Below are 13855 nucleotides of genomic sequence, written 5' to 3' on the forward strand. Positions count from 1 at the left end.
AAGTGGGTCAAACACACTTTTCCCAAAAGACTGTCATATCAGTTGTAATACTATTATCATTTAACATTCTAATCATTCTAGCAGCTAACTTTTTAAACAATATTAGCATCCCTAAATGCAAAATGCTTTATCATTATGATACAAAGACAACGGTTTGTCTAGTGTCCATCTTATGGAAGTTCTTTATGTAATATTAGAATGAAGTCTATGAAACAGAATAAGAAAAACGGCTAACTGGTTTAAATGAAAATATCACAACCTGAGAAACTAAATGTGAATTTGTTTGAAGAAGCATCTTGTCTTTGTGTAAAAGTATACTCAGTGATTTATACACATATCCTGGCTAATAAGATCTTGTTTTTTAGTTCAGCTCATCATTTATCAATGTTTGCAACTGTAAATAGCTGGTGTAATACTGAACTATGTGGTATTCATTTAACATATCTGGGATGGGTAATGCACTGGCCTATTGAAATTTTCTATTTGTAAACACACATAATTTTGGAAGACTTATTAACTTTTAAGCGACAATAAAGAACCATCAACCAAATCTAAATAACCTCAATCTAGCTTCTCAGGACTCTTGCTTATAGATAGTGTTGTTACTGACAAAAAAATCTTATCCTGGGCTTGAACTAAAAGACTCTGTGTAATTGATTGGTGGGTTTCAGTGAAGTGAGGAAGGTTCGTGGATCAGAGTAGACATGTCATCAGCAACACTAAAAAGAACTAAATAACTTAATTGTAATACACAAAGGAGTCCACCATTAAGCCAAACATCCACTAAAAGAAATATACTCTAGATACTCTAGAAGAATTTTATTTTTGACATCTCTAAACTTGAATATGTTATCAATTTAGAACAGAAAAGATAAGTGTACTTCTACAATTTTTTGAGAAATGTTACAAATTAAAATATACAGTTTTCAGTAAGGCACAATATGCTTATGTACCAATCAGCTGTTAGTAATAAACACTTTAATTTGTTACACCTATTGTAGTTTTACAAAATCACCCGCTGACTTACAGAGTCTGAAAATAGTAACATTTTGCAAAATCATTGAATCAAGTATTTTAAAAATAACCCATAGGATTTACATAACACAAAATACCTAGTCGTAAAAATCTTACTGGTTTCAATTAATGATGGTTATTCTGCAATAATGTATCATGGGCGACCATATATCCCTGGACACTGCTAAGTGGTTTGTTACCTACCAACACATGTGCAGCTCTGAAGAGGTAGCTGAATGGATAATATAATAGGTTAATGAAGGATGCCGCATAAAGATCAGCATATCTCATCACTTGGCTGGCAAAGAGCGTTTGCCGTGACCCACTGCGAAAAAGACTTCCCATCATGGCATAACACATGTCCATATCGTGGGTCACTTTCTGTAAAGAAATAGTCAAATTGAAGAAATTAAACGTATGTAAAATGGGCATCACACTTCTACACCAGCATACACTTCAACTAAGTTAACTTAATTTCCCTCTAAGGAGTCTGCCCAAGTCTATGTTAAAGATGAACTCACTATGGATGGTGGTGCAAATAAATGTTTTGCTTGTTTATCAATCTCTTACACTTTCATTGTGACAACAATTCATAACATGTATAATACAACCAATATAAAATGGTATATTTAATTAGCTGCCAAAGTGAGCAAATCTAACTGTTCAAAGGCTTTCATGAGTCGTGAGTAAACGCAGCAGTATGGGTACTCTTTGATGTTTGGTGGATGCTAATATGACCTTTATCACTTTCATTAACTCCAATTTTGTGACACTTTTATACAATTATGAAATCAATCTAAAACCCCGGAATGAACAGCAAAAGAATAAAAACTGTTGGTACAATCTTCAAAAAACTGCCGGTCCATAAAAAATATTATAAACATATTTGGAAAACAAGACATTTTCAGGACCTTATTTACATTTCCAATAAAGAGTTTCAAATTACATACCATTAAAATATAAATATATAATGCAAGCCATGACCTTTGTCTGTTAGTGGCAAATTCTAAGCAAATAAGCTAAGATTATCAAATCAAACTTTTTATTTGATTCATATTTTTGAATAATGACAAACTAGCATTTTATTTAGAGCATTCATAGTTTGACTGCTGATTAATTTGCAAGTCAACTATGTGAGTTGATATAATGTAAATATGTATGTACAAGGGGTTACACTGTATAATCGAGGTGGCAAGAAAAGGTTTAGGGAGGTGGGATTATTTAACAACATGTACAAAGGTAAGGGTTATCTTCAGACTAACCGCCAAGAGGAACATGGGATTCAAAATCAGTGGTGGATGGGTTGCTTCTTCAAGACATGCCTTTTTAGCAAAATTGATATAAGACAGAATGTTGTTTCAAAGTATTTTCAAGTGAAAACTTTCCTAGTCGTTTCTTTTTTTACACTTATAGAATCCCAATTTGACATGGTCATGCTTTGTGCATCGATTAGGCTACATGAGAGGTTCAACGTTTCAGCTAGGTACAGATCTGTGCTAGTTATTATCTCCCTGAAAGTAATGTACCACTTTTCGAAGAGGATGTAGGCCTGTATAGTACTTTCAGGGATAAAGTGAAAAGTCAGTAATTTATAAGCTAGGAAGGGGCATACAGGGCACTCTTCATTGGGGTTAACTGGGTAACAGAAGCATTGGTGAGGCAGGTGTGGAAGGGCCAGACCTTGGATGGCGATTCGGAGTTTGTGGCTACTTGGGAAAAAATGCAATGATGCTAAGAAATGTTTTCTAATTGTCTCTGGTAAGGCCTTTCATGATTGGTGGCAAGGAGATGTTTGTCTTCTGGTCTGCTGGCTTTGATGGAGTTGAAGATGCTTGCAAGGTCTGGAAGTGGCAGTGTTCTGAAGAAGGACAAGCACTGCAAAGAATAATGGGTGAAAGCTCAGTTACTTTCTGGTGCTATCTGATATTGTCCATTTGTTTAAAGGTTAATGGCACTGCACTTATCGATTCACCAAGATATTCCGGGGCCTGAAACAAGGTTGACATTATATTTTAGGGCTTTGAAGAGGTTCTGTGCCTGTTGGATGCTTCCCCGATGGTGTTCTGGTAGAAAGAATTAGCGGGCATGTGGTTCTTACTGCATGGAAAGCTTTTAGAGTTGATATAGCGGTCGGATCATTAAAATATTTTTGTGTTTGATGTTGCACGTTCACTACCAGTTAGATCCTTGGTGCACCAGGAGGAGGATAGCTTGAGCATGATAAGCCCAGTTTCAGGGGGGAGGTCAGTGCCAGTGCTGAGGCTAAGGGTAATGTGTGTGTTTATGAGGAAACGTATGTCTATTGCAGTGTTGATTAGGATGCTAGTGTGGGGTGAGTGATAATGAGTGGACATGAGTGACATTGTTGGGGTCAGATGTGCAGAACTGGTGAATATGGATGCGCTGTTTGCATGTATGTGTATGAATCTGTATAGAGAAAAGCAGATGACGGAAGCTGAAAGCTTAAAACGTGAGAGATCGGTCCGACAGACGGGCCCCTTTCCAAATCCTAATGGGACCAAACAGGAGATGCTCTTATCTTTGTGTGCTTTCTGCTACAGACACAAAGGCCAGGATGAGGTGCTCTAGCTGAAGAAAACAGAGGGGTGGTGGAGGTAAAACATTTGGATTGGTTAGTGTGAGCACGCCACTTTGGATTAAGCAGCATCGTTTTTGTGTGGGCTTTGATCCTGCTTTATTCAGGGCCTGATTACGATCTTGGCGGACAGGGTTAATCCATCACAAACGTGACAGATATCTCGTCCGCCTATTACAATTCCATTATATCCTATGAAACTTGTAATACAGCGGACAGGATATCTATCACGTGTGTAACGGAGTGTCCCATCAGCAAGATCATAATCATGCCCTTAATGTTCTTTGGAACCAGGAAGGTTGGGGCAGTGGTGCTTGCATTGCCTAGGGAATGACTGTGGGTGGATATGGTTATGTAACAAAGCTGCTGAAGCCCCAGTGGCACATTCAAGCGAAGGACTTCATTAAATCTCCTTATTGGCAGGAAGATGTAAGGGGAGCGGAATGTATGTCTGTTAAATGTAGAAAGAGCTTCTTTTAAGTTCATGCTTTAGTGGCAATGCAAGCTACTTGCTCCTGTAGTTCATTTGTGGCAAGGTCAGGGAGGATACAAACTGGCTGGAGAGTAATTCTGAGTGCTGCAAGGTGCAGAGTTAAACAATAGGCTTTATGAAAGGTTCTCTGAAAATGAATGGCTTGAAAAAAAACTTTCCCCAATACATATAATGACTACTTCATAATAACTGTGGATTGAGTATCATAGTAAGAAACAAACCCAGTTCAAAGATGTAGAATGTATTAAATCGACGGGAAGAACAACAATGTACAGGCAATCATAATTCTACCAGATGAATAAGCGACATTTTAGATAAATATAATTTTCAAAAATAATTGTGACTAAATACTCTGAAATACTTCCCCAAGAGAGCTCTGCCAATCTCATGGGTTTTTAAGCTGAATCCAGAAATCTAAAAAGTAAACAATTCAATCTGCATGAAAGAGAGATTAAAAAAGCTCCTCTATAAACACTTTACATCTAAAAAATTTGGAATGGCCATGAAAAACATCTTATTGATGCTAAAGTTGTTAAAAAGATGCACGGACAGGCGAAGACAGCACATCAGAGATGTGTTATATCGCATATAAAATAATGTTATTTTCAAATGAAACTTACACGATGTGGCACAGCCAGTATGGGACACCTGCCATGGCTAAAGTTTCCAATAAAAAACATGCAGAATATGCAACCACCACTTACAATGAGGATAACAAAATCACTAACATCCTATTAAAGACAGAAGTGACGATAAGGCTGCACTTTGTCCTTTAATGTAGACCTGAAATAAATTTTGCTTCCTCTACCAGAATTTTTTGTTGAAGGACATTTACAAAATCTTACATTATCCAATTTCACATAATTTTTGGTTGTTAAAGATTGGTTCGGGCCGAATATCTAGTTTAGTGAAATTTTCTGCTTGAACCATTCTCCGGTCAGTATCATGCGTTACTTTTTTAATGCGAGGTACGTCCTCACATGCAAAACTACTGTATAAGAACATGACAAAGAACATTCTGTGCTACAAGTATATTTTCGCAGAATATTTGATTTTACACAGCTCTACTAAAAAGAGGGACCTAACCCCATTACCGGACAATGGCCCATGCTTCTTATTGCAGAACAGTTACTTAGCACGGAAGTAATTGCAGCACACATGTTTTTCTACTTTCTCTATAAGAATATGGACAAGACTGGCTCAATGACAAACCTTGATGGCTTGGAACCCCAACTATCAATGGATGTCAAGTCACTTGGATTGAGCCTGGACACCAACTTCATTCTCAAGGGACACACTACCAAAAAAGACAAAGGCAGTCTGGTACCAGGTCTATCCTTAAAAAAAGTGAAACGGTTTCTTCCAAAACAGAATTGCATTTCAAACCTGGATGGTGGGTAGTAACGCCATGATCCATTGCCTCTGAGACTTTATAGTGGTTCCCCCTTAACCACATACTACACACCGCAACAAGTCTCCTCCAGGCCCTAAAGAAATACCATCACAACACCCCATCTTGATGGAACTCCATTGGCTCTTCTGGCCTAGCAAGAACCACCTTCAAAATCAGCTGCATCACTTACAAAACTATATCATTATTAACATTCCTGCTTATCTTGTACCTGGTGGCTCCCTTACAGTGAGGAACAACACCAAATTGGAGATTATGAGGTAAAGAAAAAAAAGAAAAATAAAGAACAAGGTAGCTGGCCTTTCCCAACAGTGCACCCAGGATCTCAAACAACATCCTCATGGCCATCAGGACCTCCTCAACAATGTACAGTTTTGCTTCCAGAACCCAACTGCATCTTAGAGTTTTATATAGTGCAAACTAGACCCGAAGATTTCGGTATCAGAGCCCTTTACATGAGCATCAGTTTCGTTACAGATGGACACATTAATTTTTTTTAGGCACGGGGAGATTGAGTGATTTGCCCAGAATCACAGGATGTTGAGCCTTGTTCCAGATACTCAAACCTGGTTCCTCAGCTTCATGGTCAAAAGCTCTTGCTCTTGACTGCAGGCTTAAATATGACCCTGTATAGATGTCTGCTGCCTTTTGGCATTGTTCCAGCTATACAAGTACCACATGCATACATACAAGAAAAATATGTTGGGCAAAAACCATGGAAAAATAAAAGCGATCTATTATACTGAACACTGGATTAGGGCTTCAAAACCAAGAGAGATCGTGTCACTGTATCCTCTATCAATAATTACTGCTCTCCTCACAGAATTTGACACTTCCTATCAGTCACCTTACACCCAACTTGTAAATAATAAGAAAACAATTACAAAACCTAAACTAGATAAATAAATTGCTACATGCCACCACCCAGCATGTAAAATGGATACATTGATACATTTAACTGTACTCTTGGACAACAGAGAAATATGAAGGGCCATTTCATTTTATAGAGTTATAAGAAGCCTTTGGTTTTAGAAGTAGTTTATCTGTTTTGAGGTCTGGCTTGACAGTGCAGATAACACTAAACCTTATATGATCAGCAGAAAGCACTATTGACGGTAGGGATTTGGCTCAGCCCGCATGTTGGTTGTCATGTTTAATTTGATAAGGCAGACATTTTATGCTGCTACTGATAATGAGTGCTGGTTGCACTCCTAATGGCTCCCAAGGAGGATATCCCCTTGCACACGCTGAAAATTATTTCCGTTTATGTCTGTAAGCGGACAACATGGCTACTACTTACACTGAAAGTAGCCCGTCCCTACATTCAGCCCACTTCATTGTCTGTTATTAATTCAGCTCAGTCTGTTGTCAGTTATTAATTCTTTCACAGATAACTTTTACAATTTCATTATGTCCTGCCCGCAAGACAGGGGACTGCACGGTGGAACACATTTTTTGTGCTGTCAGGGAGTGGGAAAGATTATAATATGTAACAAGACCTCGTGTCAACACCTCAGACATTCCCAGACTACAGTACTGTATGCCTAAGAGCTTATTGCTGTGGAGTGTCGTGCCTCTGCATGTCTAAACACTGCCCAAGCCATGAACTGCTAGTGGGCAGTTTTGCACCTTAACATTGATGACTGGGCATGCTACCGGGGTGGGAGGCAACAGCCCAATTTCGCAGCAGGTCAAGGATTATAGGTGGTGGGTCAGGAGATGGTAATGGGCTGGGAGTATCTCAGGCAGCAATACTATGCCTGGCGATGGCAGTACGGTTCAGATCCAGGATACTTCCAAGCGATGGAGTGAGAGTGACTTGAGGGAAGTAAGGGCAATTAGTACGTTAGAGTTGGCACATTTCATGAGACACATGGATAAGCTCTGTTTGGAGAGCATACAGTCCCTATGCTAGTACTGCAATGTGACTTTAAAAGTGGCGTCTTCTTAGGTCTTGCATGCACTAGCGCACGTGCTCTCGCTTGCAAGTGATACTGTGTTCTACAAAGGACTTGGAGTACACCTGTTGCTTACCATTTATGGGCTTCATTGTCACTCAAAAACCGGCTTTACTTCCTCTTCTTTCAGCTGAAGCATGGTCTAAGTACAGATTGCTTCATCTGAATTAGGGTCCTTCAGCTGCAGGTGCTGTGACTGAGGTGCTATTTTTTCCTTCACCCTTTGCTTTCCTGGCGAGACCTATTGGCTTTGCCAATGATTGTTTTTCAAAGTTATGGCAGCGACTCATAACCTATGGCAAAATTAATTTCAGGATGATTCTGCATGCAATAACAATGGGGGCTGGATCCTACATCCGTACCACAGGTTTCAGGGCCAGGCTTTCTGTCCTGTGGTCCCTGCAGTGTTGAGGGGTGGGAGAAGGGGGTGAGAGGGGCTGTACAGGCAAGGCCTCAGCCACCATACAAGGACGGGCCTGCCACCTGACTCACGCCCAGGTTGGTAATGGGATGCACTGCATGCTCAATATAACGGACATGAGACCTCTTGGCTCCCGCGGGTCCAGTAAGTCGAGCCAGTGATCCAGCAGTTGAACAACAGATACTCCAGGTTGGGGAGTGAGGGAAACAGTATAGTCCGGTAAATCCTGCAGCAGAAAGGTGGGCACCACTGTCACAAGGGTGATAAACTTTCCATTATCACTTTGCAGGATATTTTCCACGTGGGGAGACACATTGCACATGCAGAGACATCTTGTGCACTTGTAGATATTATGAGTCTTTTACTGGGGATTCATGTCCTGGCACCCAAATTGATCTTCCGGAAGAGTTGGCAGCAACTCATTATTTTTCCCTGAAAATGGGAGGTAGACATGTGTCGTGCCTACTCTATACAGATGGTCTGACAATTCTGGATGTGACCAAAGTTGGCCTGCAGAGGAAGCTAACTAAGTTTAATCATTATTGCGAGGCTAATGAATTGAAGGTAAACATGGGTAAAACAAAATAATCATTCGGGAAAAAAAGGAAACCGTATATGTGGCAGTTAGGCAACAGTAGGGTAGAGGTCGTGTCCTCCTATAAGTACTTGGGCATGACATTTACCAGTCAGCTGAGTTTGATCTTGCATAAAGAATTGATGGAGATAAGAGCAGTAACTACGATAGAGGTACTTGTTAGCTTTAAAAATACTTATGATGGCCCCTCTTGGACTCCCCTTTTAACTGCATATAACGCAATGGTCCCCACATAATGCCTCTATGAGGCCGAGATATTAGCCATTAGTATGGAGGGAAGTTGGGAAAGGTGTGAAAGCAAATGTTTGAAAAAATTGTTGGCCCTTCCCAAAGGTGCAATGTCCCAGGCGATAAGATTAGAAGGAAATTTACAGGGCAGGAACTTCTTAGCCTATTAATCAACTTTACACTTTTGGCTTAAACTCTTGGTCCCAAATATGCAGATCATATCAGCCCGCTGTGTTACTTAAATAGCAAGAGGTGAATTACAGTGGGCGAAGAAGGTAAAGAAAAGATTGGAAGCCATCACAGGAACTCTAAAAGTAGAATTAAAAATAGCCTGTATAAAAGAATCTGGGTTGGCGGACTTGAAGTATGTAAGGAATAGACTCTCCGCAAAATATATGGTAGATTCATTGGAGAATATGAATGTATTTCCGTACTTATTTGCACTTACAGATGCCCGGTTATGATTAGTACTATTAATATTCCAAGTAGCAATAAATGTGCGTTATGTAAGAGCTGAGAAATTTGAAGTACTAGTAGGTCAAGAGAATAACTGCACATGTGGACTGTCTTTTCAAAACTTCAATGTTCCTGTTTTAATTGACTGTCGTCATTTTTATAGGCCCGTTGCTTGATTTTAAAACCTCTTTTTAAAAAGTATAATATAAATTGTTGAAATGACGCACTTTTGTTAAAAAAATAAAAAATGATGTGGCTTGCGCATTGGCAAAATTTCTTATAATATGTTTGGATTAGCATCCTAATGTTTTTAGGTGGTAGGGGTCCAGTGATGTTAGTTGAAGTTGGTATTTATATGCAAATGTTATTGATTTCAAAGAATGTATGTTTTAAAGACTTTGTCTAAACATTAATAAAGTATAAACTGAACTGAACTTTAGGAAATCAGTTGAGGTGCCACCTCAAATTAGTTGAGGTGGCAGTGTCACCATCTCCCCAAGCCTGCTTCCTCGTGCATCTACAAGGTCAGGGAATTCATCAGTGATGTGGAATGTCCTTGCAATGCATAGCTGGCTGTATATTTTCCGATACATAATAGCATTGATTTTAGTTTCCAACTTTAGCCTCCCTGGAGTAGCTAGGAACTACTGCGTCACAGCTAGATAATCCTTACATGCAGACTGACCGACCAACTTTTATTAACGCCAGGTGCAGAAGGGGAACAGACTTCAGGGAAAAGAGCATACCGACGAAGTGTATTTATTTACATCACCTGCATGAGAATAATAATAATAATTGGGTCTTGACATAGCACCTTCATATAAAGCGCTTCAGAACATTCGCAATTATTACTACTACCCAGGTACAGCTGAGTAAAGAGAGACACAGGAAGATAAAGTGACTAACTTGCCCACACATGTCAGCTTGGAGCTGGGACACGTACTCGGGAACTCCTGACTCCAAACCCAGTGGTTTAACCACCAGTGCACACCTCCTTCCCGCCATCAGGTTTGGCGCAAACGTCCACCAGGAGTCAATTCCAAAATGCAGAGGCCTCGGCGAGCTGCAAGACAGAAGGGCCCTTATTTACATCGCCCTTTCACAAAAGTAATGGCACAAGCTGCTTAGTTTAAATGACGCACTGGTGCAACAAAAAATATTTGGAGGGAAACCAAAAAGTCATGCTACTATACCTGGGCAGTAACCTGCAAAGCAATGGTTTTCAGCATTTGCAAACGTTTTGTTAAAGTTTTTGCCTACATTAGGGCTGTGCTATAAAGAACACATTGTTTTGCCTGAAGCATGTAAGCAAGTGCCAGAGATGCGTCTTAAAGTCTCTTGAAGCGAGTTTTTTGCTCTTATTCACAGTGCCCTTAACATTAGATGTCAAGGAAACAAGTCACACGCCTTTTGAATAGTTTGCCAAATGGATGACTACAACAATGCACAACGAATAAGGCTTTCTCATCCCTATTTTCATAAACTTTGTTTTCTGATCGACCTAAAATAATTGCAATGAGTTGCTGAGAAGCAGATGAAGAAGGTGCACACAGAAGTGTTCTTTATTCTTCTGTAGGTAAAAGTGTACGGTGACACATGAAGTCAAAGATCTGAGGCATTTAGCACCTAGGAAATATGCGAAGAAAGACACTGTTCAGTTTGATGCTAACCATATAAACTAATTTGAAATATAAAACAATGATAAAAACAAAAATACATAAATAATGCTATCTTAGTGGTGACTTTGTTACTTTTAGTTTCTACTGCCTCCCTAAATTACCAACCTCTGGACAATCATCCACCAATGGTGTATGATTGGAAGGTATATAGTGCTTGAAGTCCACTGAGTGTTTCAGAATTGATGAGTAAACGGTCTGTCCTTTAGGGAATAAGCAAAAAATCAATGCAGCAGTCTGTTTAAAGGAGGAAACAAAAAACATGCCAGCCATGGAGCGTTTGATAATCTTGCGACAGAAAACATCTCTCCCTGCCCGTTTTGGTCTACCCGATTGTCTGATTCGACCATGTGCCAAGAAAAGGACTTTGCATGGTACACAAAGCAGGTGAGAGGGTTGATGCCCGTGTGGAATGCCTAGTAACAAAATCTCAACTTGCTCTTTCACTGCCAACTGGGGGTGCAATTCCGAGCAGCTATTAGAACAAATAGTTTGACTTGGTTTAGTTGTGTACAAGTTAATACCTCAGAAGCCTGCCACTCAGACAGAACCAAAATAAGTGTAGGATTCTGTAATAATCTAATTTATTTGATGATTGCTAGCACAATTATCTATACATCAATGAATTATGCGTGTTAAATATATTGATACTGAACTCCCATAATAACTGAATACAACTTCAGATATCATAGAGAACTGTGCACCTGGCCTCAAATCTCACATAGACCTCATAGGTGCCTCAAGCAATCAGTTGCACTTTTAGATATATATATTCAGTGATAGAGCGGTAACTGTCACTATAGGGAGCACTTTGCGCTGGACTGATGCTCTAAGATTTCCTCTACTTAGTTGTTAAGTAGAGAGTGGACTAATTTCTTGCAGCTATTAGGGATGTGCGATATAAAATGCTTTGTGTATTTGCAATGATAATGTATTCTATATAATGACTGCTGAGATTACCAAAATAATGACCACCATTCTGATACATACGGTTTGTGTACTGACAATAATATTGTAAAAAACCAACAGCTGTGTGCCCCTGCTATTTCTGGAGTCCGGGTGAGGGTTTATGCATCTACAAATAAGAGTTTCACTAGCATCGTTTTCTGACTCATAACACTCTGAATCTGGATTAGCCTAGCATGCCACAGAGAAGAGTGAGATACACCAGTTTGTTCTCCTTTTCTACAAAAGGTGTGTGAAAAGCATACCGCTTGGGGCTATACAAATCTAACAAGGTGTGTTCTTGCTAACCCAAATGGAAAAATTGATGACAGAAGATTACCATGGAGCAGCAGGAAAAGAGAAAATGTAGTCAAGCGCTTGGTCTTTCATCCAGATCTTCCAAAGATTCTCAGGAGAATGGAGTGGGAGACTGCACACAGGTCCAAGAGTGCCAACTTTGTCCAAAGTGAAATGCGGATTCTATGGCAGGACCGGAGGCTTCAGATTAGGCTGTTCTTTCTTCCATTTATTAGCTCCAGCAGCCTTACAAAGTACTACAATCCATATAAAAAACTACATTTCCCATGAACATAGGGAGAAATGGAAATAAAGAAAAATCCAACAGAAGTAGCCAATCATGCGCAAGAACGTCCCATAACCTCCACCGCCGACGCTCTATCATCTTCTTTCTTCGCTGCTCCAGCAGCTTTAAGATGGGTGGATTTGTTCTTGTTATAATTCTTTCTTACTGTATGTGATTTGCCTATATGTTGCAACTTAGTGCGAAGTAGAGCTTAGTTTGCCATTGTGTATTGGGTTTTTATGCTCTAACGCGCTTTTTTCTACAGATTTCGGCCGCGGGATGGCGGTACGCTTCTTCGCGGCTGCTGCAGGTTCCTCACGCTCTCAGCGCGGTGCGGCCTCCCGCCGCTAGGGGACAGTGTGCCTTCTTGCTCTGCGCACTCCTCAGTGCGTTTACCCCCGCACTGCAGCAAAACCGTCGAGTTTGGCTTTTCGAGATTAATGCGGTTCCGACAGTCTAGCTTCAGCCGCGGGGGAAGATCGGTGCATGTTTAAACGCGTTTGGGCCAAATATTAAGCAGAGCCTGAACACCCATTGTGAGAAGTTGGCCTGATGTGCAGTGTTCACTATTCTAGTGATCACTATATATCAGTCCAAACAACCCTTATTGATGATTGGTTGTAAGTCAACCTTATAGACCAGCTATCCTAGTAGCATGGATACGAGCAGTCTAAGGCTAAGACTCTAGAGGGCGTGTTAAGCCAGCTGTTTTACCATCACATTACCCCTTGAACACCCAGTGAAAGGACACCACACAAGTGTTATGAAAATAAACAATGTATTTATTAGAATCACAACAACCCTGTACTCTTTATGAGGACAGGGTGCTAGGCACCCAACAAAACTCTTACGAAAATACTTAAGTTAGCACGGTATACACAAATGCCCGAGGGGCACGAAAAACCATATATTCTAAAAGTGGAATGCGAAATTACTAGCAGGTAAGTACAGTACTAATAGGCTTTGGAATCGCTAGGACTAGACTAGGGAATCGTTAGATTACTTCTAGGAGACCTAGGGGACTCGGGTGCAGAGTGTGCACTCTCACGCGGGGTGCGGGACAAAGTCTATGGAAGCTAGTAAAGGCAAAGTTAGTGTTCACGGGCGAACCCGACCTGGTAGGAAGAAAACGACAGTGGATCCTGACCCTAGGATAGTGAGGCTATGCTGGGACACCGAAGTGCCGAAGTTACCTAGCCCAGGGGCTGCAGCTGCATAGGTCTGAAAAGACGTCGGGGATCTCGTTGCCGGACCAGGAGCCTGGAAGAAGGAAGTTGCTGGCAGGCGACCAGTGAAGAAAAGTTCGATGGATCCAAGCCTGGATCAAGGAAGAAGAAAACCTGAAAGCAGAGGGGACCAAGTTCTTGAATCACTAGCCAGTGATTAAGTGGGCACCAGGATGGCACCGGGCGAAGTCACCTCGACTAGGTGAGTGGGCGACGCTGGCTCTGCAGATCTCACGGACCAGGAGGCGTTGTC

The 13855-nt window shown here is 40.6% G+C and overlaps 1 protein-coding gene across 10 annotated transcripts in view; it reads right to left on the bottom strand.

Annotated features, from left to right (window-relative positions):
- NT5C2 (5'-nucleotidase, cytosolic II) overlaps positions 1-13855 on the bottom strand; it is a 509579-nt gene that overhangs the window by 21719 nt on the left and 474005 nt on the right. For all 10 annotated transcript variants that reach the window (XM_078643682.1, XM_078643688.1, XM_078643683.1 and 7 more), the window contains one exon: positions 1219-1395. In XM_078643682.1, coding sequence (XP_078499808.1) covers positions 1219-1395 — 177 coding nt within the window. The remainder of the gene's footprint in view (positions 1-1218; positions 1396-13855) is intronic.

Source organism: Lissotriton helveticus, chromosome 5_1 (genome assembly GCF_964261635.1).
Source record: "Lissotriton helveticus chromosome 5_1, aLisHel1.1, whole genome shotgun sequence".
Taxonomy (NCBI): domain Eukaryota; kingdom Metazoa; phylum Chordata; class Amphibia; order Caudata; family Salamandridae; genus Lissotriton; species Lissotriton helveticus.